Consider the following 22629-nt stretch of genomic DNA (forward strand, 5'->3'; position numbering starts at 1 on the left):
AGAGTGGCAGAGTGTAGTCGGTGAGAGAGAGAGGGAAGATTTTTATTAGGATTTTTATCAGCGTTTTAGTGGTGAATTATAGTAAATAATTGTATATAATAGTGATAGTGCAGTTTTGGAGTGTTCTACTGGTGTGTTCTGCCATGTGTGTGCTGATGTCAGCATATCAGTTGTCTCTATATATGTGACAAGTTTGAAGTGTTTTTCAAACTTGGGATCAGGACCCCACATGGGGTCACCTGAAATTTCTAGTAATTGATTAAAAAAAAACAACATACTAATAAAAAATAGATATGGTGAGTTGACAGAGTCAATCCCAATCCATATCAGACAAACTGTGGTTGTGAAACTGCAGCACTGTGGTTCTGTTTATCTGTCAAATGTTCATTGTGGTCGGTTTCAGATGCTGCAGCTCTTTCATAATTCATAGTTCGAGTTCTTGTTTGTTCAGTATTAATTGTCAGCCTTGTAAATCCAAGCTGGACTGACTGTACATATCCTGACCAAGGAAAATCCAATTCTCCCTTTGTGCAGTAATCTACACCTGGCTTTACTGCCTCCGTCCACAATAATATACATTATATAGACTAAATGTCCTCTAAAATTAACCTGGATTTGAAACAGAGGGTAGAAAACTATTACATGATCAAAAACAACTTAATTTTAGCAACAAAAAAAAAGTCTGTTTTGAATGTCTGGGATCGCCAGAAATTTGTGATGTTAAAATGGGGTAAAGATTAAAAAAAAAAAAAAGAGGTTGGAACCACTGCAGTAGCCCTTGTCTCCCCTCTGGGGGCGGGGTAACTTTCACATTGACCCGAGGGGAACCACAGGTTCCAGATCCTCTGATCCAGTTCATTCCTTTACTGTCTTTTCTTTCTTGGTAAATTCCAGGGTCATTTTCATCATTTTCAGTTGAATAACCTCTAAGCTGACATGTCTGTTTCTGCACAGGAAATTTGACACCATGGCAATGTGGCCTTATTGTTTATATGTAGATAGATAGATAGATAGATAGATAGATAGATAGATAGATAGATAGATAGATAGATAGATAGATAGATAGATAGATAGATAGATAGATAGATAGATAGAGTATAATAAAGTCTTGATCATTCTGTGTCCATGTTCCAGTTTCTTCTATATATTAATATTAATTAAATCTCTGAATCTCAGCTTTCTGCTGTTTAAAATTAGTCCACAGTGACACTGGTTCAGGAGTTTGGGTAATATGAATGTCCGCACTTCATCTTAAAAGGGTTAATGGACATATACTGAAAGTTCTTCCTGAAAAAGAATAGCTTAAAAGGACATTTTCTGACAATTTTATTGTAAAAATTACATAAATAACTGTACATGTCCTTTTCTAATGGTTGTCTCTAAAGGGTTAAGGTCATGTGACCAGATCAGCTGACCCCTGTGTTTACGTCCCCACAGAACAAAGCGGAGAGGGAGCGCGAGCGGTTGGACAGACTCAACGACCGGGACGTCCTCAGCCCGCCATCCAACGCCAACCGCGTCCCACGCTCCAAGTGCGGCCTGAGTCAGGATGTGTTTTCCAAGATGGACGAGGGTGAGGACAAAGGGACTGAGTCTCCAGTCAAGTCTATAGAAATTACCTCTATCCTCAATGGACTGCAAGGTAGACCCACCTGGTCCTCGGCCACTCCACTTGTAGTATCTGACTGTGCTCATATGTCAGTTTGGCTTTTGTTTTCAGGCTTTACAGATCTAGGACATGGGGCCCGTGGGCCAAAACTGGTGCCCACAGGGTCTGATCAGGCCCATGAAATGCAAAAATAACACTGAAGACATGAGGGTTCAGGATCCACACTCAGACCAATATGATCTAAAGCGGATCAGAACCAGGAAAAAAAAAATAACAGAATAACCCACAAATAATAAATACTAATTTATCTCTTTGATTTAGTGTAAAACAGTAAAACTACATGAAAATGTTTACATTCACAAACAATCCTTTTAATAATATGAACAACCTGAACTGTGTGAATATAAATCAGTGTATTTGTACCAATATTCTGTCTGTTATTAAATGTTGTGTTTATTTGTAGATCCACTGTATCTGTACGTTAGAATGAACATTTGGAAATGATAAACTGGCTGAATATTGGTAAAATTTTTCTCAGATCAGTTTGATTATCAATAACTTTACATCATAATAATTATTACATCATGTGAAATGTTTCATTTTTCGGTTTAATTTTGTTTTAAAGCTGCTGTAATGTTAAGTTAATTGAGAACTTTTGATAATTATTAATCAGTTTGAATAAGATTTTAATAGAACGTCTTTGGATTCAGCAAATAATTGAAAATCTAATCGACAGATAAATGGAAAATGAAAATAATTGTTAGTTTATATCATTCAGCTCTAAGTTATAGTTTAATTTTTACTTATTTTAATGTTTTCAGGTGTTGATTGAAGCTGAAAAATCTTTAGGTTTTATTTTGATTTGATGCTGCATTGATTTACTCTTGACTGTTAAATGAAACAAGAATGATTTTGTAAATTACTGATCAGTTTGAGTAAAAAAGAAGAGAGTAAATGTGACTGAGTGTCTGGAACATCAAACATGTTTAAAATACACTTGAAAATAATATTGAAATAATCAACAAATGAATTGACAATAAAAATAATCATTAGTTTACATTGTTCAGATCTAAGTGATAGTTTTAATGTTTCAGTTTTTATTTAGTTTTAATTTTTAGTTTAGTTTTTATTTTGTTTTAATGTTTTAGTTTAGTTTTTATTTAATGTTAATGTTTCTACAGGGTGAGGAAGCAAATTGTACAATGAACATTTAGTTGTTTTTTCTCAGCAGGCACTACGTCAATTGTTTTGAACCCAAACATATACTGATGTCATAATCATACCTAACACTATTATCCATACCTTTTCAGAAACTTTTGCCCATATGAGTAATCAGGAAAGCAAACGTCAAAGAGTGTGTGATTTGCTGAATGCACTCGTCACACCAAAGGAGATTTCAAAAATAGTTGGAGTGTCCATAAAGACTGTTTATAATGGAAAGAAGAGAATGACTATGAGCAAAACTATTACGAGAAAGTCTGGAAGATACTATTAAAGAAGAATGGGAGAAGTTGTCACCTGAATATTTGAGGAACACTTGCGCAAGTTTCAGGAAGCGTGTGAAGGCAGTTATTGAGAAAGAAGGAGGACACATAGAATAAAAACATTTTCTATTATGTAAATTTTCTTGTGGCAAATAAATTCTCATGACTTTCAATAAACTAATTGGTCATACACTGTCTTTCAATCCCTGCCTCAAAATATTGTAAATTTTGCTTCCCCACCCTGTGTGTTTTAATGTTTTTTGAGTTAATGCTAAACCTCTAAATGTTAGTTTTAATCTCAGTTTTAGTTTCAGTTTTCTGTAAAATCTCAGATGACCAATTTGATTGTTTTATGTCGCGTTTTTTTTTTTCCTTCTTGACGCTGATTTCGTTTCGTCCTCAGCATCTGAAATGTCCACAGATGAAAGCGAACATGAGGATGAGGATGGAGACCAGAACGATGAAGACCGCCCTGGCGCCCGCCTCCGGAAACCTCCCACAGATCCTCCCCTGGCGTCAGAGCGCTGGGACGGCGGGCCTTCCCCAGAAGCCACCAAACCCCCCCCAGCCTCCGGAAAGAACCAGGAGCCGGTGAGCTCGGACAATGCCGACGCCACGGCGAAACGCAAAAGCCAAACTGAGGCGGAGTCAGAGGCCGGAGTGAGGAAGAGGAAGTCTGAGGGTGCGGTGGAGCGGATGGCAAAGGGTCCGCCCAAGGCCAAGGCCCGCAACACCAGGAGCGCAGACTGGCTACCCGGAGGGTCGCCAAGGAAACAGGAGGAAAGAGGGGGCGGAGCCGGAGAGGAGAGCAGGGCGTCGTCCAGCAGCAGCTCCGACGAGGAGGGGGCGGCGCTCACGGAGGCGCAACCCGAAGACGGTGAACGCAGCCGCCCAAAAACCAAAGGCGCCCCCTCCAAGAAGTACAACGGCATGAAGGAGAAGAGCAAAGCGGCCCGACAGGGGGGCTTCTGGGAAATCCCAGAGAAGAGGGCGAAGGCGGCGGGCAACGGTGAGGAGCGGCCCGCCGTGCGCACCAAAGGCCAAAAGGACGTGTGGTCCAGCATCCAGGCCCAGTGGCCCAAAAAGACTCTGAAGGAGCTGTTCTCCGACTCGGACACTGAGGCGGCCAACTCGCCACCTCCCCCTGTCCCCTCGTGTCTGGAGGAGCCCGGCATGGAAGTGGACGCCGGCCCGGAGGACGCAGCGTCCGAGGAGCCGCCGGACAACGACAAACTGCAGGAGTTTCCCAGCAGTGGCAGCGACTCGGTCCTGAACACGCCCCCCACTACACCCGAGTCCCCGTTGGGAGGGGGCAGCGCCGTGGAGGACGCGGGCCCACCGCAGCCGCCGTCACCACCCCCCTCCACACCCCCGGCCCCGCCCCCCTCAGAGCCACCGTCCGCCGCCCTCCCCCCGGGGCCCGTCCCCGAGGAGGTGGCGGGCGGACGCAGCGAGACGGACAGCAGCACGGTGGAGGTGGAGAGTCTGGGGGGGGAGCTGCAGGACCTCCCCCAGGACGAGGGGGCGGGGTCACCCTCCAAGGCCTTCGACGTTAGCCTATCCTGTAACAGCAGCAGCAACTGCAGCCTGGAGCTGAGCGGCGGCGGCGGAGGCCAACAGGACGGCGAGCACAAATCCAAAGGTAACAAACACACACAAACACACACACACAAATACACACAAATACACAAGAGCAGCTGTTCAACAAACAGCATGAAAGATTAAGACAATTCCAGACACTGAAACTGATCAATTTATTTCAATTTCTATGTTTAATAAAAGTGTTGAAGACATTTGAACAGACACATGAATATTTTAATGTATTTTATTACATTTTCGCATATTTTAGTGTATTTTACTACATTTGTTTTGCATATTTTAGCATATTTTATTACACTTTTTCGCATATGTTATTGTATTTTACTACACTTTGTGTGTATTTTGATCAGGGAAAGTTTGGGGTCGGGGGGAAGTTTTTTACTGGGTAATTTCAGTGGAAACACAGCCAGGTTTTTCAGGATCAGGTGAACTTAAAATTCCTCTGGTGGAAGAGGGTCTGTTAATGACTGACCTGGTTAAATAACGGTTTACAGACACTTCCTGTTCTGTTTGACATATGATTGGACGCGTCTTCACCGTCTGTTCGCTGTTTCTTCGCAGCATCAGTGACTCAGAAGCGTCAGAAAGAATCCCAGGCAGGCGGAGCCTCAAAGAAACACAAGCCAAACCGCAAGAGCCTTGGTGTGCCTCCCAAAAAGAACAGGAAAACAGGTGAGTTCAGCCCCACCCCCCATCCCCACCTGGCTCCACCCACCTGGATGGATGGCAGGGGGCAGGCTCTGACTCCATTGTCATCGTCTTCTTCTGTTGCAGCCAACAGCAGTGACAGCGAGGACCAATCAGTCGTCGAAGGCACTGCCAAACCCACTGCCTCCAAAAACCTGCCGCCACCGCCGCCCGACATGAAGGCGGCGACTTCGCCCAAGTGTCCGCGGCGATCTCCGCCCTCCAGCCATAAGTACCACAAACAGGGTGACGCCGACCACGCCCAGCACCGGGAGAACCATGGGCGGTCGCCGCGGGTCTACAAGTGGAGCTTTCAGATGTGTGAGTGGCTTTAACCCAGGGTGTCCAACATACGGTCCACAGGTCCAATCCAGTCTGGAAAATATTAGCACTTATTCAGGTTCCATATTCAGCCCAAAGTGATCTCAAGTGGGACGGAGCGGATCAGAACAACCTATAAATAATAACTACAAATGTGTCTCTTTGTTTTAGTTTAAAAAAGTAAAAATGAGTTTGACGTACCTGTTTTAACCCTGCATAATGTTGACGTGGTTCTGATGGTCACATGGTTCTGACGGTCATGCGGTTCTGATCCGGTTTTCTGTTCTGTGGGCCTCCTCAGCTGATCTGGAGAAGATGAACAGTCTGGAGAGGATCTCGTTTCTCCAGGAGAAGCTGCAGGACATCAGAAACCACTACCTCTCCCTCAAGTCGGAGGTGGCGTCCATCGACCGGCGGCGGAAACGCATGAAGAAGAAGGAGCGCGAAAGTGAGTCTGAAACATTCGGCATAGATTTAAGTTCTTCACTTTTATCGTGTTCTTGTTTTTACTTTCATCTTGTAGCATCGTTGATGTTTTATTTAACTTGTTTACCTCATTTTCATGTTTTCATATTTTTCTAATTATTTAACTTTCCTGTACCCAGGTGAGAATATTGAACACACTTAAACTTCCTGTTATTAAAGGTCACATTATTTCACAGTTTGTTTTAGGTTGAATTCAAAAGTTTTTTAAATTCTGATCCATCCACTGAAACCAACCCATAATAAACAGTGTTAAATTCCTATACTAACACCCTTCTACCAAGTGAGTATAAAATACACACTAACACATTTAACATTTGACCTAGAACCAAAAATAATAATATGAACCAATGTTGGTGTTAATCACTGACACATAACAGGAGGAAAAAATAAATAAATAATACAATTTTTATGTAGAATTTTTTCTTTCTTTTTTTTTTTTTTTTTTTTTTTTTTTTGCATCAAAAATATGGTTTGTTTCCATTACAAACATCTCAAATAAAGGGTTAAAAATATGACAGTTATTGAGTATTTGGTATTTTTGTTTATGGCTCAAGTTGATGAAATAGAAAAAATGTAAAAAAAAAAAAAAAATACAATGAAATTTTAAAAAAGTTAAATGCAAACTGTATGAAAACTGTTTTAACATTAGTCTGACACTGTGCAGATGACGCCTTTGGACTAAAGGACATCTGATACTGAGGCTCAAACCGTCTGTTTTGTCTTCTGTTGTTTTCTTCTGCTTTAACTCATTAAACACATTCCTAGTTTTTATCATCTCTGCTTCATAAACCTTGTTAATGTGGGTGTGTTTCCTTCTGTCCTTCAGGCACCGTGGCCGCCTCCTCCTCCTCGTCCTCCTCCTCTTCCTCGTCCTCCTCCTCTTCCTCGCCCTCCTCCTCCTCGCTGACGGCAGCGGTCATGCTGACGCTGGCCGACCCTCCGGTGTCGTCCTCGTCCTCGTCTCAGACCTCGGGAGTGTCGGTGGAATGCAGGTGACAGGACGCGGCAGCGAGAAGCCCCCGCACCAAGCACTTAACCAGCAGGGAGGGGTCGGCCGGCCACGCCCCGGCCACGCCCCTGCCCCGGCCCCGCCCACCACCACGGACAGGTCATCCGACAGACTGTAACTACTGGGCACAAAAACCAGACCAGAGACAAAAAATACAAACAAGCACTATTTTCTATCGACAACTGTTTCCTTGGCAAGCTAATGGCACTTAAGTGCACTTTTATGAAGATTGTGTCCGCGACGAAATTTATCAAAAAAACAAAAACCTAAATAGTCTTTTGCGCTCTCCTTATTTGAACATTTATAAGAATTGTTTTTGCAAGCAATAATGGTTTCCATTTGATAAAGTTGGTAAGGGATGCTGTCCAGTCAAACTTCCTCATAGATCCACACGGCGCCACTTGACGTACCAGTGCATTATGGGGAATCGGAGGAACTGCCACATTGGCATCAAGGGCAAATTCAATGTAACGCCGCCATGTTTCTGTGTCCGCCCTCATCAAAAGGCCTTTACATGTTGGAAAGTACAGGAAGTCCTGTACCAGTCCAGTCTGGAGCCACAAGCACCAGGACCGGGATCAGCTGGGGAACGGCGAGGTAGAAACGGACTGCCGCAAGGTAGAAGTGGACCATCATGAGGTAGAAGCGGACCGCCATGAGGTAGAAACGGACCACTGCGAGGTAGAAGCATACCGCCGTGGGGTAGAAACGAACTGCCATGAGGTAGAAGCGGACCGCCACGAGGTACAAACGAACTGCCACGAGGTAGAAACATCCCGCTGAGGGGTAGAAACAGACTCCATGTTTGTTGGCTGCAGTTCATTCATTCAATAAAAGAGGATGAAGTCCAATCTCTCTGGTGTTTCGACTCAGTACTAATGGGTTGAAGGTCTGAAATAAAAATGAAACTATGAACATGAGAAAAATGTTCAAGTCAAATTCTATAACTTTTCCGATAAAGGTCTGGTTCTTTTTTTTTTTGTCCAAGTTAAAGGAACCAGACGTTGTTACAGGATTGAAATGATTTTTAAAAAAAGACAAAACATGGATGAAACAGTTTCCTGTATTTACAGAATTTAATTCTTATTTAACACGATCAAAAGGACATAAAAGTACCTCCTTTAAATAAACCGTTCAACATTATTCTCATCAAACATCAGAATAAACAGAAGTTCAAACACCATCAGAGTGTTTGAGTTTGGACACAAACTCTGTCCGTTGTGTCGTCCGTCCTCCACAGTCTGGGTCTGACCAGGTGTCTGCTGTTAAAGGAACGTTGTCCTTCCACTGCCACCAGGTGTTTGGTTCTGGAGGATTCTGGTGGTTCTGTAAATTGGCTTCAGAGTCTGGTTTGGACCGGCTCTGTATGTGAAGGGTCATGAGAGAACTTTTAGTATGATTTGGAGCTTCATGAATAAAATTGGATTGATTGATGACGGCTAAGGGCTTCAGGTCAGACCGGGTTCTAATTGTCTGGTTCTGGCAGATTGATGGGGTTCCTCAGATGGTCCTGGTCTGGTGTAAACGGGGTTCCTCAGATGGTCCTGGTCCTGGTAGACGGGGTTCCTCAGACGGTCCTGGTCCAGGGTAGATGGGGTTCCTCAGACGGTCCTGGTCCTGGTAGACGGGGTTCCTCAGACGGTCCTGGTAGACGGGGTTCCTCAGACAGTCCTGGTCCTGGTAGACGGGGTTCCTCAGATGGTCCTGGTCCTAGTAGACGGGGTTCCTCGGACGGTCCTGGTCCTGGTAGACGGGGTTCCTCAGACGGTCCTGGTCCAGGGTAGATGGGGTTCCTCAGACGGTCCTGGTCCTGGTAGACGGGGTTCCTCAGACGGTCCTGGTAGACGGGGTTCCTCAGACAGTCCTGGTCCTGGTAGACGGGGTTCCTCAGACGGTCCTGGTCCTGGTCCTAGTCCTGGTCCTGGTAGACGGGGTTCCTCAGATGGTCCTGGTCCTGGTCCTAGTAGACGGGGTTCCTCAGACAGTCCTGGTCCTGGTAGACGGGGTTCCTCAGATGGTCCTGGTCCTGGTAGACGGGGTTCCTCAGATGGTCCTGGTCCTGGTCCTAGTAGACGGGGTTCCTCGGACAGTCCTGGTCCTGGTAGACGGGGTTCCTCAGACGGTCCTGGTTCTGGTCGGGTTTTGCTGGGTGATACTGAAGTGCCTTGTTTCTTGTCCACGGGGCACTTTAAGAAAGGACGCACTTCGACCCCGGTCCTCATCTCGGACCTGAGGCTCGGTCCCATACGAAGCCCAACGAACGCCACGGGGGCCGAGGGCTGACGCTGCCTTCAGGTGCTGCTGGGAACGTGAACCTTTCCACTAGTGAATTTAACATTAGTGTTGCGTTCAAGTGCTTTTGTTGTCGTAGCAAAATGAAGAACGGCTGAACACAGTTTATGGTGACCTGCTACATGTTCATTCATCTGATGCAGCATATTTAATTTTTTTATGCTATAAATGTGCAAAATCATCAGCCAACAGCAGCAGAAGGTTCATAAAAGCGTTGTTTACCGTTGGCTGTGAATCCCTTGTTGAAAAGGTCAAAGGTTATTTTCATCTCATGTTAAATTTGTGGAAAACACGTCATGAGGCATTCATGTGTCATTTTCAAGGTCGTAACTAGGGCTGTGTATCAGCAAGAATCTGGTGATACGATACAAATCACAATACTAGGATCACGATACGATATATCATGATATATCATGATACTGTTAAAAAGACAATTTTTTTTTTTTTAATGATTATTTCCTGGAAGAATTGAATTACACCAGAAATCTGCACAAATACTAAACACATTTATATTTGATCCCAACAGGATCTAATGTTATATCACAAAATGTTCCTGTGTTCAAACTGAAATTCTGTTTTACAGACATTACAGTTTAAGATCCTGTTCAAATGTTCATATTCTGTTAGTTCAGAACTAACATGAGAACAGTATTTTAGTTCATTCCCAACAAAGGAACTGCCATCTGCCTCTCAGACAGTAAAAAGTGCTTTTAAGATGCTTCAAATAAACATTATTTAATAAAACAGTGTTAAATAATAATAAATAGGACGTAAACAAAAAGAAAAACTAAAAACTTAAATGAACCTCCACCATATCTGCATTTGAATAAATACCTAAAAAATATCAATACAGTACTTTTTAATATTGATACAGTATTGTGAAATGAAATATCGCGATATATTGCAGAACTGATATTTTCTAACACCCTTAGTGATAACTAGTATTTACCACAGTTCCCATAGCACATGAAGGCAGCATTAGCGGCGGCTGTCATCGGCTTTTGGGAGCGTTTCAGAATGTGGTCCTGGACAGATCCTGGATCTCTGTGGTCAACTACTGAGTCCTGGTCCAGCGGGTCGGACTGTTTCGTGGCAGTATGAAATGTGCAATGATGGAGCAGGTGAACGCATCGGTCACATGTCCTTCCGTTTGTCAGCATCGTTTTTTTTCCATCCTGTCTGCTTGGGTTTGTCGTGTTTTTCAGCCTCATTCAATCCCTCTCGTCTTGTAACTGGATCCACGTCACGTTGAAGGAGGTTTCCACAGCGCGTACTCGCACAACATGAAGTTATTTAATGCGTTTCCTTTTTTCCCCTCCGGTTGCTACGGGCAACCATCCGTCTCATCCTTTCCAAATCAGCTTCTGTTTCACGTGCTACGACCAGAATAAAAGTAAAGATATTGTAAATGTGCATTTCTATCATAATGTGGCGTTTGTGGACACATTTTGAAGACATCTCCAGTGTTTTTCCTTTTGTACAGACCCCGACTGTATGATAACCTGAAGTTCCGTTTCCGTTTGGCACTTGTATGTAATTGTATGCTTTTGTTATACATTTGTATATTGAGAAGTGTTTTGAGTCGAGCTATTTAATATCTTGCACTGTTAATAACATGTACTTTTCTGTACAGACAGTTTTACGGTTTTAACTGTAGTTTAAGTGTAAATACCGAGGGTTTCCGCATGTCTTTTTTCCTCTTTTCTTATTAGTTCTTTGGGTTCATTTACTGTTATTTTTTTCTGCCTCGTTCATAGTTTTCTGTTCGTTTTCCTGTTTCTTTTTATTATTTTCAGTTTTCGGCTTTTGTTTGTATTCTGTTTTTTTGGGGGGTTTTTTCTATAGCTTATGCTCGTAAGAGAAGAACGATCGATTGTTTTCGGTTGAACCGTTTTCCGCCTGAAGCTGAAGCTGTATGAACTTGTAAATGGAAAATGGTCTTAGTTTAAGTGAAACTAACGGAGCTTATTGGAAAATGCTTAATAGTATTTATTAGGCTCATCTGATGATGGTCATGTGTAATTTATTGTAAAAATGTAAGCAAAGCAGAAGCCTCTGTTTGAAATAAATGCCATAGTTTGTGAAGTATCTGCTGCATATTCTACTGTTTCATTCAGTTTCAGTCCAAAGTAGTTCTGTTACAGTGGAATCATCTCACATTTTTATTCCTGTTTTTTTTTTTTTTTTTTTTTTTTTCCCATTTCCTCCATTATGCCATTCCAAGTCTCTTTTTGTCATTGTTGTCTTTTTACATTGTTTTCCTCTTTACTGCCAATATATTTATGGCCTTCTACAGTTAACATTGTTGTTTTACAAACTTTTTGTTTTAATCTTTTTTTAAATTTATTTAAACCCTTTAATTTTTTTTTTACCTCATTTTCACCATTTTATGTCTCTTTCATCTATTTACATAATTTTTGTTTTTTATCATTTCTTTTTCCGGTCTGGTTTCGTAATGACATGTCATTTTAAGTTGTTTCTAAATGTGAATCATGTCCAAAAAAAAAGTGGAACTATTTGGATTTTCAGGCCAAAAATAGTTCTGGTGTGATCAGTTTTGGCCTCAATGTGTTGTAGTCCCTTAGTTAATTTCAAAATTCCAAAAATTATCCCAAATGTGTATTTAACAAATATAAGACATCCGTGAACTCAGCAGGATCTGTTATGAAATGTGATTGAAATTTATTCAGAACAGTTACAGAATCATCGAATTAATCAACAACAAATGTGATAGTCACTTTTACAGTTTTATGTGAATGTTCTGTTGACTCAAATGTTTGTATATTTGCATCAGTCTTCATTTAACTGTGTTCAAACTGTTGTAACTGAGGAATCTCCAGCTGTGGAAATTGTTTTTTCAGGTCTGCGCCCGGTTGTCCCCTTCCAAGATGGCGGCGGCTTTAGTAACAACTCAGCTTAACTGATGTTTCTGATCTTGTACACGTTTGTGCCGCACATTGATCGACTATCTGACAGATCTGTAGGAACTGACTATGAGTTTCAGCCTGCAGGAGAACATTTCATACCTCTGTTCTTGTATATATCTTCCTAATACGTTTTATTCGTAGCGTCCCCTACCAAGATGGCTCCTCTACCGGACGCACCATTGCGTGTGTCGTCACTGGTCACGTGTCTCCTCCCAGCGCCCTCTGCGTTAGCTTGTAGATGCTGTGATGCTAACGGCGCAGTGATGATGAGCGGCCGGACGGGTGCGATTGTCGCCGGGGTCTGCGGAGTTCTGTTCGTCGCATACTGTATTTATTTTGACAGAAAGCGACGGAGCGACCCGCACTTTAAACAGAAGCTGCGTGAACGTAAGTGTTTGACATTTAGAGGCTGAATAAAGTTAGCAAACACTGTTTAGTGCGTCTAAAGGCTGTTAGCATGTGGCTAGTTGGCTAACTCCATGTGACAGTAGATGACGTTAGAAAGTAGATTTACAAAACGAGAATCTTGAATTAGACTGGTTTACTCATTTTTCCTCTTAATTAATTTTCAGTTACACAGTGAATGTCTTTGTAACTTAGTCAGCTGTGGAAAAACTCGTGGTTGCGCATGTTTCTAGCTAATGTTAAATGCTAACAAGGGTCACGTGTTTAACCTCAGTGTGAAGGAAAACACATTCTAAAGTCTGATTTGTTTCACAGGCCGGAAAAAACAGAAGAGTTCTACTGCGAAGTCTGGGTTGGGAAAGGTAAGCCTCACAGGGAACATCCATCAAAGACTGTTAGAACCAGTGTTTCCAGGTTGTAATTGTGTTTGTTGGTGTTGAAGCTCCCAGACCTAAAGGACGCGGAAGCTGTTCAGAAGTTCTTTCTGGAGGAAATCCAGTTGGGAGAAGAGCTGCTGTCACAGGGTGAGACACGTGGACCTGAACATGCTACAAACACCAGTACATATGAGATGTGGAGGTCAGGTCGGGGTACAGGACAGTTAGTGTGGTCCTCTTTTAGGAAAGTGTGTGTGAACATTTCCTGTTTTCACTCATATCTGACAAAAACATCTAGAACAGTCTTTAGCAAAGCAGAGAAGGGTGACATAACCTAGAATATCAGTCATTATTAATGATCATGATAAATGTTTAATTATTAGCCCTGACTGCAGTTGTAAAACTCCAGAATAAAAGTAGTGAAATGTGGTAAATTAGGTGTTTTCATGGAGATGTCACATTTCTGTAATAATGGTTCTGAAATATTGAAGATAATCAATCAGACATAATTTACTGTAACTGCATCTGAGAGTTAATTCATACTCTAACCCTGAATGAACATCAAGAAAATCTCACTCTGTTCTATGACACTAACATACACAGTTAAAAACTAGAAAAGCACTCGGAGAGCGCAGACCTCCGCCAAGGCAAATCCGTCCATAACTTTTTGAGTTATCTCGTACACGGACAGACAGACAAACCAACGCTGGTAAAAACATAACCTCCTTGGCGGAGGTAACAACAAAAAAAAGTTATCTGATATGAGTCTTTTACGTGGTTATTTATTTATCCCTGAATGATTCACAACCTTCTAGTAACTTATAAGTAACACTGGTGTAATGAGTAAAAATCCTCTAGAGTTAAAGTAGTGAAACTTTCCCCAGTTTAAGTCACTTATACATGTAAGTTCAGTCTAAATCCTGTTGTCTGTAGTCACACATACAGTCTGTGTCGAAATGTCAAATAGTGTCAATTAGTGATAGAATGAGTTTGAGTCCAGAGGCTAACACCATCTGTTCATGACAATACATTCACTTATAGGTTCTATGTACTGGAACATTCACCAATCTACTGGATAAATGCACACAAACCAGTTTATATATATAATAATGCTTTTTCATATACACTGAAAACATCAGATAAACAGCACTTTTCATTAGTTTGAACTTTAACACATTTAATCTAAGGGGAATCATTTATAATAAACTGCAGGTCAGTGAATTGTAAGTATTTTAATAGTTTCATAGACTTTTATTATTGGTAAATCACAAAAACAAAACAAAATGAGCAAAAATAATAAACTTTTTTTAAAGTGGGAAGTGAATATAAAACTGGGCAAATATGAAGAAAATAAACCATTAAATGAACAAAACAAAGAGAATAATGAAAGATATTAATAAAATGATTTTTAAAAATGGTGGGAAATTGTCATAAAATCAACAGAAAAACTATACATATATGTAAAATAATACTTTATTATATACACTGAAAACAGCAGACATTTGGTCATTGGTTTTAAATTCATCTGATTAAAGGATGTGAGGTTGAATGAAGTTAATCTGAGGATGATTATTTATAATAAACTGTGGATCAGTGAAAGTTACAGTATCCAAGTGGGTCAAGTATTTGTTCCAGACAGAAACACAGCTGTGATTAAGGACTGAATGGTTGTTGTTGTGAAGCTGGTGTTTGTTTGTTTGTTTGTTTGTTTGTCTGCATCCTTCATAAACCCCCCGGTTATCGTCTGTGGTCTCTGGGATAAGGACGGATGCCACATGAACCTTAGAACCATCCAAAGCTGAGAGTCGGTGTCAGTGGGTCTCAGTTATTTCACCTCTAAGACACGAACACGAGGCTGGATGTTCTAGAACCTTCTAGAACCTTCCACTTCCAGTGTTTGTTTACTGTTGTATCTGAAACAGGAAGTGTTTTCAATGTGAACAAACCGACTGGGTCTCAGACCTGCATATGTGGTTCAGATCAGAGTCTAAACCTGGACCAGATCAGTGGTTCAGGTCAGGGCTAAAGGCAGACGTTTGGGTCTTTAAGGGTTAAAGGTGGACGTTTGGGTCTTTAAGGGTTAAAGGTAAATGTTTGGGTCTTTAAGGGTTGAAGGTGGACGTTTGGGTCTTTAAGGGTTAAAGGTGAATGTTTGGGTCTTTAAGGGTTAAAGGTGAATGTTTGGGTCTTTAAGGGTTAAAGGTAAATGTTTGGGTCTTTAAGGGTTAAAGGTGGACGTTTGGGTCTTTAAGGGTTAAAGGTGAATGTTTGGGTCTTTAAGGGTTAAAGGTGAACATTTGGGTCTTTAAGGGTTAAAGGTGGACGTTTGGGTCTTTAAGGGTTAAAGGTGAATGTTTGGGTCTTTAAGGGTTAAAGGTGAATGTTTGGGTCTTTAAGGGTTAAAGGTGAATGTTTGGGTCTTTAAGGGTTAAAGGTGAATGTTTGGGTCTTTAAGGGTTAAAGGTGAATGTTTGGGTCTTTAAGGGTTAAAGGTGGACGTTTGGGTCTTTAAGGGTTAAATTAGTGGATTTTTTATTGTAAACCTCAGCTGTTTGTGTGTTAACCGTCCTCATGTCCTTGGTTGTTGACGTCCTGCGTCTCTCTCTCTCTCTCTCAGGTGAGTTTGAGCGCGGCGTGGACCACCTGACCAACGCCATCGCCGTCTGCGGTCAGCCTCAGCAGTTGCTGCAGGTCCTCCAGCAGACGCTGCCGCCGCCCGTCTTCCAGATGCTGCTCACCAAACTGCCCAGCATCAGCCAGGTAAGGACCGACCCCACCCCCCACCGCCCGCCCACCGCATCCTTCATAAACCCCCCAGTTATCGCCTGTGGTCTCTGGGACAAGGAAGGATGTGAGATGAACCTTAGAACCATCCAAAGCCGAGACTCTGGTGTCCGTGGGTCTCAGTTATTTCACCTCTAAGACATAAACAGTAATGCTGCCTTCAGGGGCTGTGGGAATTATGGGAAATACGAACTCTGAAATGTCACATGAACGCCTCTTAATATCGTATTTTCCACTAGAGAACTGGGAAAAAATGTTGTTCCACTAAATGAAACTAATGCTGCATTCAGGTGCTGTGGGAATTATGGTAATACTCGTTACGACCTCTGAAATATCACATGAACGCCCCCTCATGTCGTACTTTTCGCTATTAAACCGGGAATAAATGTTGATCCATTATATGAAACTAATGCTGCCTTCAAGTGCTGTTGGGAAAATTACCCTTTCCACTAGTGAATTCAAAGTTACATTTAGTGTTGTGTTCAAGTGCTTTTGTCGTCAGTGAAATGATAAATGTCTGACACTTTATATTGACCTGATACTTTAGTAAAACAGGTTTGGATGCTTTAATTCGTCTGATGCAGCATATTTGATTTATTTTTTGCACATTGTTTATATTATAAATGTGTAAAATTATAAACAGCAGCAGAACGTTAATAAAAACAACATTCATCATTGACCCTGAATCCATCAGTTACATTTTCCTCCCAGGTCAGTGGATTTAAAATACACCAAACATTTACTAACAGGCAGAATATTGGTCCAATTACACAGATTTATATGAAGACAGTTATCTGCTCATATTTGTTCAGTTTATTCACATTTTAGTTTGTAAATGTAAAAACTTTCAAGTAATTTAACTTTTTTTTCACTAAATCACAGTAAAGTATTGAGTCATTATTTATAGTTTGTGTTATTTTCCTGGTTCTGATCCATATTGGTCTGAATGTGGAACCTGAACTAAACTGATTTAAACACCTTTTATTGTTAATATCGTCAGTATTTTTCTGTTTCTTACGTTCATCCCATTGGACCGGATCAGACCCATTGGCGGCCCAGTTCCGGTCTGCGGACCGTATGTTTGACCCCCCTGATTTAAAAGCACAAACCAACGTAAACTCATCCTTTCACCTTTAATGACCAACACCAACCTGCTGTTTCCTCATCATGTGTCAAACATGGCTGACGTTGTTAAATCTGATCCAGGGTCAGATTTTCTCCTTCTGTTTTTGTTTTGCTTGTTTAACGACGTGTTTGTTGTTTCCAGCGAATCATCAGCGCTCAGTCTTTAAGCGAAGACGACGTGGAGTGACCGTACGGGATGGTTTCTGGGTCCTTAAAGGGATCGTAGACGCTGCGGCCGCCGGAACAGTCATCGGACGCAGGTCACATGACCAGCGCCGTCCAATCACACGACTCCTTCAGGAGTTCAGGAAACACATTCCACCAGTCGCCACCGCCGCGTCGGCTGTATTTATTTGTGTCTGAGGTTTGATGTTGTGTGGGTTCATGTCATGTTCTTATGTTGTTAGATGTTATTTTTCTATTTTCTGTCACATTTGAACATATTTTTGTGTAAAATCATTCAATAAAACATGGAAATGACTGAGCGGTGCAGTGTGTGTTTGTACCAGCAGGGGGCGGCAGAGACACACGGAACAGCCCACCGCACCTGAACAGCACATGGAAACAAATGAGAGAAGGTCATTGAACGCATCTGAGGATTCAAATGACTGTAATGAACCTGGAACAAAAACACCTGAAATCTGTTTAAAAACCAACAGTGAAAACTATGGACATGGTACTGAGAAGAAAAGGATTATGGGAAATAAAAACAGAAAAAACTACCAAGATAAAATGAATGAGAAAAAGGATAAAACTAAGAATAAAATGAACAAAATCTGCAAAATATATATATATATAGATATATATATATATATATATATTTTTTTTTTTTTTTAAATTAGCAAAAACAAATGGAATGTGTTGAATGTTTCCCCTCAGGATGAGTTGAGTGTGTGAAGTTGTAGTGTGTGTGTGTGTGTGGGGGGGGGGGGGTAGTGTGTGTGTGGGTTTATTTCTTGAACATTAACTGGACCTGTGTGGTTGTGTTGTTCAGTTGTGTAGTTGAGTTGCGGTCCTGGGCGCTGCTGCCGGGGCGTCTCAGTTGTTGTCAGTCTCTTGAGGTCCAGTAGATCTGTGGTTCTGGTCTCTATCTGCTCCTGGTCCTGGTCCCTGTCCGGGTCCCTGTCCTGGTGTGTTCAGGTGCAGTATGAGTCAGCTCCTGGTCCAGTTCCTGTCCCTGTCCACTGGGGGGCACTGTGGCTCCAGGCTGGTTTGGTCTCTGGTGCTGATGTGAGGACTGAGCAGCATCGTCCCCGTTGACGACGGTAACCATGGCGAGGCCTGAACTCAGAGGAGGTTCCGACACTTCCTGGTCTTCAGCGTCAACGTGAAGACGACGACAGAAGAAACACAAACAGGAAGTGGATAATAGTAATAATAACAGCAACAATAATAATAATAACCTCTGTGCTGTATTTCCAGAGGGTCAGTGAACGCCTCATGGTGACATCATGATGCTCAGGTTTGTACGTCTTTAAGGTTAATTCTGTTCACGTCAAAAAACGAAAAAAAAAAACACAAAACACTTGATAGTTTCACTTTATTTAGTCTCCTTCACATTTGATATCAGACAAACATCGTCATCTTTTACGATGTTTTTTATTTGGTTTTCGCCTCATTTTTATCGAACAAACATTGTCATCTTTTACGATGTTTATTTGGTTTTCATTTCATTTTTACCAGACAAACATCGTCATCTTTCACAGTGTTTTTTATTTGATTTTCATGTCATTTTAGTTGTTTTCCAAATCGTTGCGTTCATTCGTACGTTTGTATCATTCATAGTTTTTCCTATGATTTTCATCTCATTTAAACATTTTATGAAGTTTCTTGTGACGTTTTTATCGTGTTAATATTGTTTTATCATCAATTTTCTAGAAATTTCATCAACTCTGATGTTGAACATTTTTTGCTTAGTTTTTTGTCGTGTTTCATCTTGTTTTTCATCTTGCATCGTTTTCATTTCATTTTTTCCTTTCTTTTTTAGTTTTATTGTTTTTGGTCTTTTTTTTCATGCCATTTTTGTCTGAAAGTTTTTCTCGTGTTTTTTTTTTTTTTTTTAAGTTTTCATATAATTTTTTGTTTTGATGTTTCAACTTGTTTTTCTCATGTTTTTATCTCCTTTGTGTCTTGTTTTCATCTCATTTTTTTCATTTCTTTGTTTTATTTAATTTTTATCCATTTTTGTTTCATTTTCATCTGTTTTTATTTCATTTCATCTGTTTTTATTTCATTTTCATCTGTTTTTATGTCATTTTTATCTGTTTTTTTTTTATTGTGTTTTTATTTCATTTTTGTCTGTTTATTTCATTTTCTTCCATTTTTGTTTCATTTTCATGTTTTTATTTCATTTTCATGGTTTTTATTTTATTTTCTTGTGTTTTATTTCATTTTATTCTGTTTTTATTTCATTTTCATCTCTTATTTGATTTTTATCTTTTTGTTTCATTTTCATCTCATTTCATTTTCCTCTGTTTTTATTTCATTTTCATCTGTTTTTATGTCATTTTCTTCTGGTTTATTTCATTTTCCTTTCTTTTTATTTCATTTTCATCCATTTTTATTTCATTTTCATCCGTTTTATTTCATTTTCCTTTGTTTTTATTTCATTTTCATCCGTTTTATTTCATTTTCCTCTGTTTTTATTTCATTTTCATCTGTTTTTATTTCATTTTCATCCGTTTTATTTCATTTTCCTTTGTTTTTATTTCATTTTCATCCGTTTTATTTCCTTTTCATCTGTTTTTATTTCCTTTTCATCTGTTTTTATTTCATTTTCATCTGTTTTTATTTCATTTTCATCTGTTTTTATTTCATTTTCATCCGTTTTATTTCATTTTCCTTTGTTTTTATTTCATTTTCATCCATTTTATTTCATTTTCCTCTGTTTTTATTTCATTTTCATCTGTTTTTATTTCATTTGTATCTGTTTTTATTTCATTTGTATCTGTTTTTATTTCATTTTCATCCATTTTATTTCATTTTCCTCTGTTTTTATTTCATTTTCATCTGTTTTTATTTCATTTGTATCTGTTTTTATTTCATTTTCATTCTTTTTATTTCATTTTCCTCAGCTTTTATTTCATCTTCATCTGTTCTTTTCATCCTCATTCGTCTCCAGCTGTGTTCTCGTCTCCATCCTTCACATCTTCCCGTGTTGGAGGTGGTTGCCATGGCAGCGTCTGGTCGGAGCATCTGCATCCTCTAAACTCCGCGGGTGGAGATGTCAGATCCTCGTGGACTCGCGGCGTCCTCGGAGACCTCTGTCCTCGCCGCCGCCTCTCGGTTTTCGGAACATGTTTTGCGCGGCTGACGTCACGGCTGCAGCTACTGTACGTTGTCATGGCGAGGGCGGGCGGCGAGAAATACGAGCTGTGTTTAGGCTGCGCCGGCAGCGATAATAAAGACCGCCGCTCTTCTTCTGCTGCTGCTGCCACTTGTGTGCACGGCAGCAACACGATATATTAATTACCCAGCATCCCCCACTCTGCCTCGGTGTCATTCAGCAGTGAGGGGGAAAAAGAAGAAGAAGAATTTCCAAGGCACGTCCTAAAAATAAAGCAGCACTGTACGTGTTCAGAGTATTAACTTCCACACTGATGACCCATTTTTCCATCTCAAAGGGTCTGAGGATGGTTATAAAAAGAGAGAGGGGGGGGGGCGGGGGGGGTGAGTGCTGCAGCCAATCACGTGAATCTAAAGCAGGCTACAAATCCTGGTGGGTTTCTCCTCCTCTGTCGTCTGTTTTTCCATTTCTCTCCCTGTGGTCGAACACATTCTGTCCTTCCTCCACTTCTGCTCCATTCAGCTTGTTTACATTCCATGGGAGGGGCTGCGAGCTGCAGGGTGCGGACGCCCCCCCACCACCACCACCACCAGCCTGAGCCCCACCTACACCCTGACCCCCCCCAACCTGAGCCCCCCACCACCTTTACCACCAACCTGAGCCCCCCACCTCTCTAATGTCAGCTCCACCTTTATCTCCTCATCACCAGATCCCAGATAAGGCTGAAACCCAACACTGTCTGGAAGGTCACACTCCAGGCCCTGGTCCAGGTCCAGGTCCAGGTCCTGATTCCAGACCAGAACCATGAAACCCACCTACGCAACAAACCGGACCTCGCATCACATCTGGTTCATTATCCTGCGTATTCAATATCGGACAAATATCGTCTTTTATGGTGTTTTTTCTTTCGTTTTCGTCTCATTTTAATCTTGTATGTTTCATTTAGTTTAATATTTTTCGTAGTTTTTTGTATAATTTTATTTTATTTTGTTTGTTTTTTTTATCGTTAATCATGTTTTTTTGTGTTTTTTACAAATAAATTTTGTCATTTTGCATCTTGTTTTCCATCTTTTTTATCGTCTTCTGTAAATATCTGTCTGCAGTGTATCACATCCCAGGTCCAGGTCCAGGTCCTGGTTCTGATTCCAGACCAGAACCATGAGAACCACTGTCGTCAAACGGAAGATGGAGCCAAACGAGGTGAAAAACTAGCGTTAGCGTCGGTTCCATTGGTTCCATCAATTAGTGTCAGCTCCATCAGTTCTGTCGGTTCTGTTGGATCCATCAGTTCTGTGGGTTTTGTCGGTTCTGTTTATTCTGAAGGTTTGTGTTGGTTCTGTGGGTTCTGTCAGTTCATGTCGGTTCCACCAGTTCCATTGGTTCCTTTAGTTCTGTTGGTTCCTGACTGTTCCATCGGTTTATGTTGGTTCTGTGGGTTCCAGCAGTTCGTGTCTGTTTTTGTCGGTTCCGCTGGTTCCGTCAGCTCCATCAGTTCGTGTCGGTTCTGTCTGTTCCGTCGGTTCCTGTGGTCAGTGTTCAGTAGAACCTGGTGGTTCTGCAGGGGTTAACAGACGGGCTGGTCTGGGATCAGTAGAACCTGGTGGTTCTGCAGGGGTTAACAGACGGGCTGGTCTGGGATCAGTCAGACGCTCTTGTTTTGAAAACTCCAGGACTCTGCATTGACTTGTAGCAAATCCCTGCCCTCGGGAGGCATGTCAGGGGGGATTAATGGGGGGGTGAGGGGGGGCCGGGGCCTCACAGAGTTTCCCATTGTCGCAGCCCAGGCCCTGCACTGTATTTTCATCCCACGGAGTGAGAAAAGAGCGAGCAGGTGGGGAGGACGGGGGGGGGGGGCTGTGTGCAATGTCAGTGCAGTGTAAGGGAGGGGGGGTTTAGACAGTGGTGTTATTTCCCTCTGCCCTGATTCTTTTGAGTGGAGTTGAAGGGAGGGGGGAGGGTGTAAATAATGTATTTGGAGCGATGGGGGGGCAGGGGGGGTGATTGGGGGGGGGTGGGGGGGGTGGAGCTTGACCGGCTCAGATCGGGGAAAGGAAAGGTTGAGTGGCCATGCTGCTGCACAGGAAGCTGGGGGGGTCCGAGGGGGGGGGGGGCGTGTGCAGGAATGAGAGGGGGAGGGGAGGGGGAGGGGGGGCTGAGGAGGAACTGTACAGCTCTGGGGAATGGGAAGAGGGGGTTTCCAGCCCCCTCCAGTCTGCTGCTGCAGCAGAGCCACTTTAA

The 22629-nt window shown here is 41.8% G+C and overlaps 2 protein-coding genes and 2 non-coding genes across 4 annotated transcripts in view; all 4 read left to right on the plus strand.

Moving 5' to 3' along the window:
• Positions 1–7454, plus strand: part of arid4b (AT-rich interaction domain 4B) — a 48074-nt gene extending 40620 nt beyond the window's left edge. Inside the window, 6 exon segments of the mRNA XM_030155462.1 lie at positions 1438–1642; positions 3497–4735; positions 5254–5364; positions 5467–5700; positions 6002–6148; positions 7013–7454. Coding sequence (XP_030011322.1) covers positions 1438–1642; positions 3497–4735; positions 5254–5364; positions 5467–5700; positions 6002–6148; positions 7013–7182 — 2106 coding nt within the window. The 3' untranslated portion in view covers positions 7183–7454.
• Positions 7455–12642: 5188 nt separating this feature from the next.
• Positions 12643–17586, plus strand: tomm20a (translocase of outer mitochondrial membrane 20). The gene is made up of 5 exons (XM_030156836.1): positions 12643–12801; positions 13135–13181; positions 13262–13343; positions 15814–15956; positions 17248–17586. The coding sequence occupies exons 1-5, from the start codon at positions 12678–12680 to the stop codon at positions 17290–17292; spliced, it is 441 nt and encodes a 146-aa protein (XP_030012696.1). The 5' UTR covers positions 12643–12677; the 3' UTR covers positions 17293–17586.
• Positions 14910–15043, plus strand: LOC115434799 (small nucleolar RNA SNORA14). The gene has a single exon (XR_003937597.1). It is a non-coding gene; the product is annotated as a small nucleolar RNA SNORA14 (small nucleolar RNA).
• LOC115434800 (small nucleolar RNA SNORA14) lies at positions 15991–16125 on the plus strand. The gene has a single exon (XR_003937598.1). It is a non-coding gene; the product is annotated as a small nucleolar RNA SNORA14 (small nucleolar RNA).
• Positions 17587–22629: the final 5043 nt, after the last annotated feature.

Source organism: Sphaeramia orbicularis, chromosome 15, assembly GCF_902148855.1.
Source record: "Sphaeramia orbicularis chromosome 15, fSphaOr1.1, whole genome shotgun sequence".
Lineage (NCBI taxonomy): Eukaryota > Metazoa > Chordata > Actinopteri > Kurtiformes > Apogonidae > Sphaeramia > Sphaeramia orbicularis.

Excerpts from the sequence above, each read along its gene's own strand:
- tomm20a (XM_030156836.1), top strand. The coding sequence starts at position 12,678 with ATGATGAGCGGCCGGACGGGTGCGATTGTCGCCGGGGTCTGCGGAGTT. Across the intron at positions 12,802-13,134 it reads TAAACAGAAGCTGCGTGAAC|GCCGGAAAAAACAGAAGAGT; the intron begins GTAAGTGTTTGA and ends TTTGTTTCACAG. Across the intron at positions 15,957-17,247 it reads AACTGCCCAGCATCAGCCAG|CGAATCATCAGCGCTCAGTC; the intron begins GTAAGGACCGAC and ends TGTTGTTTCCAG.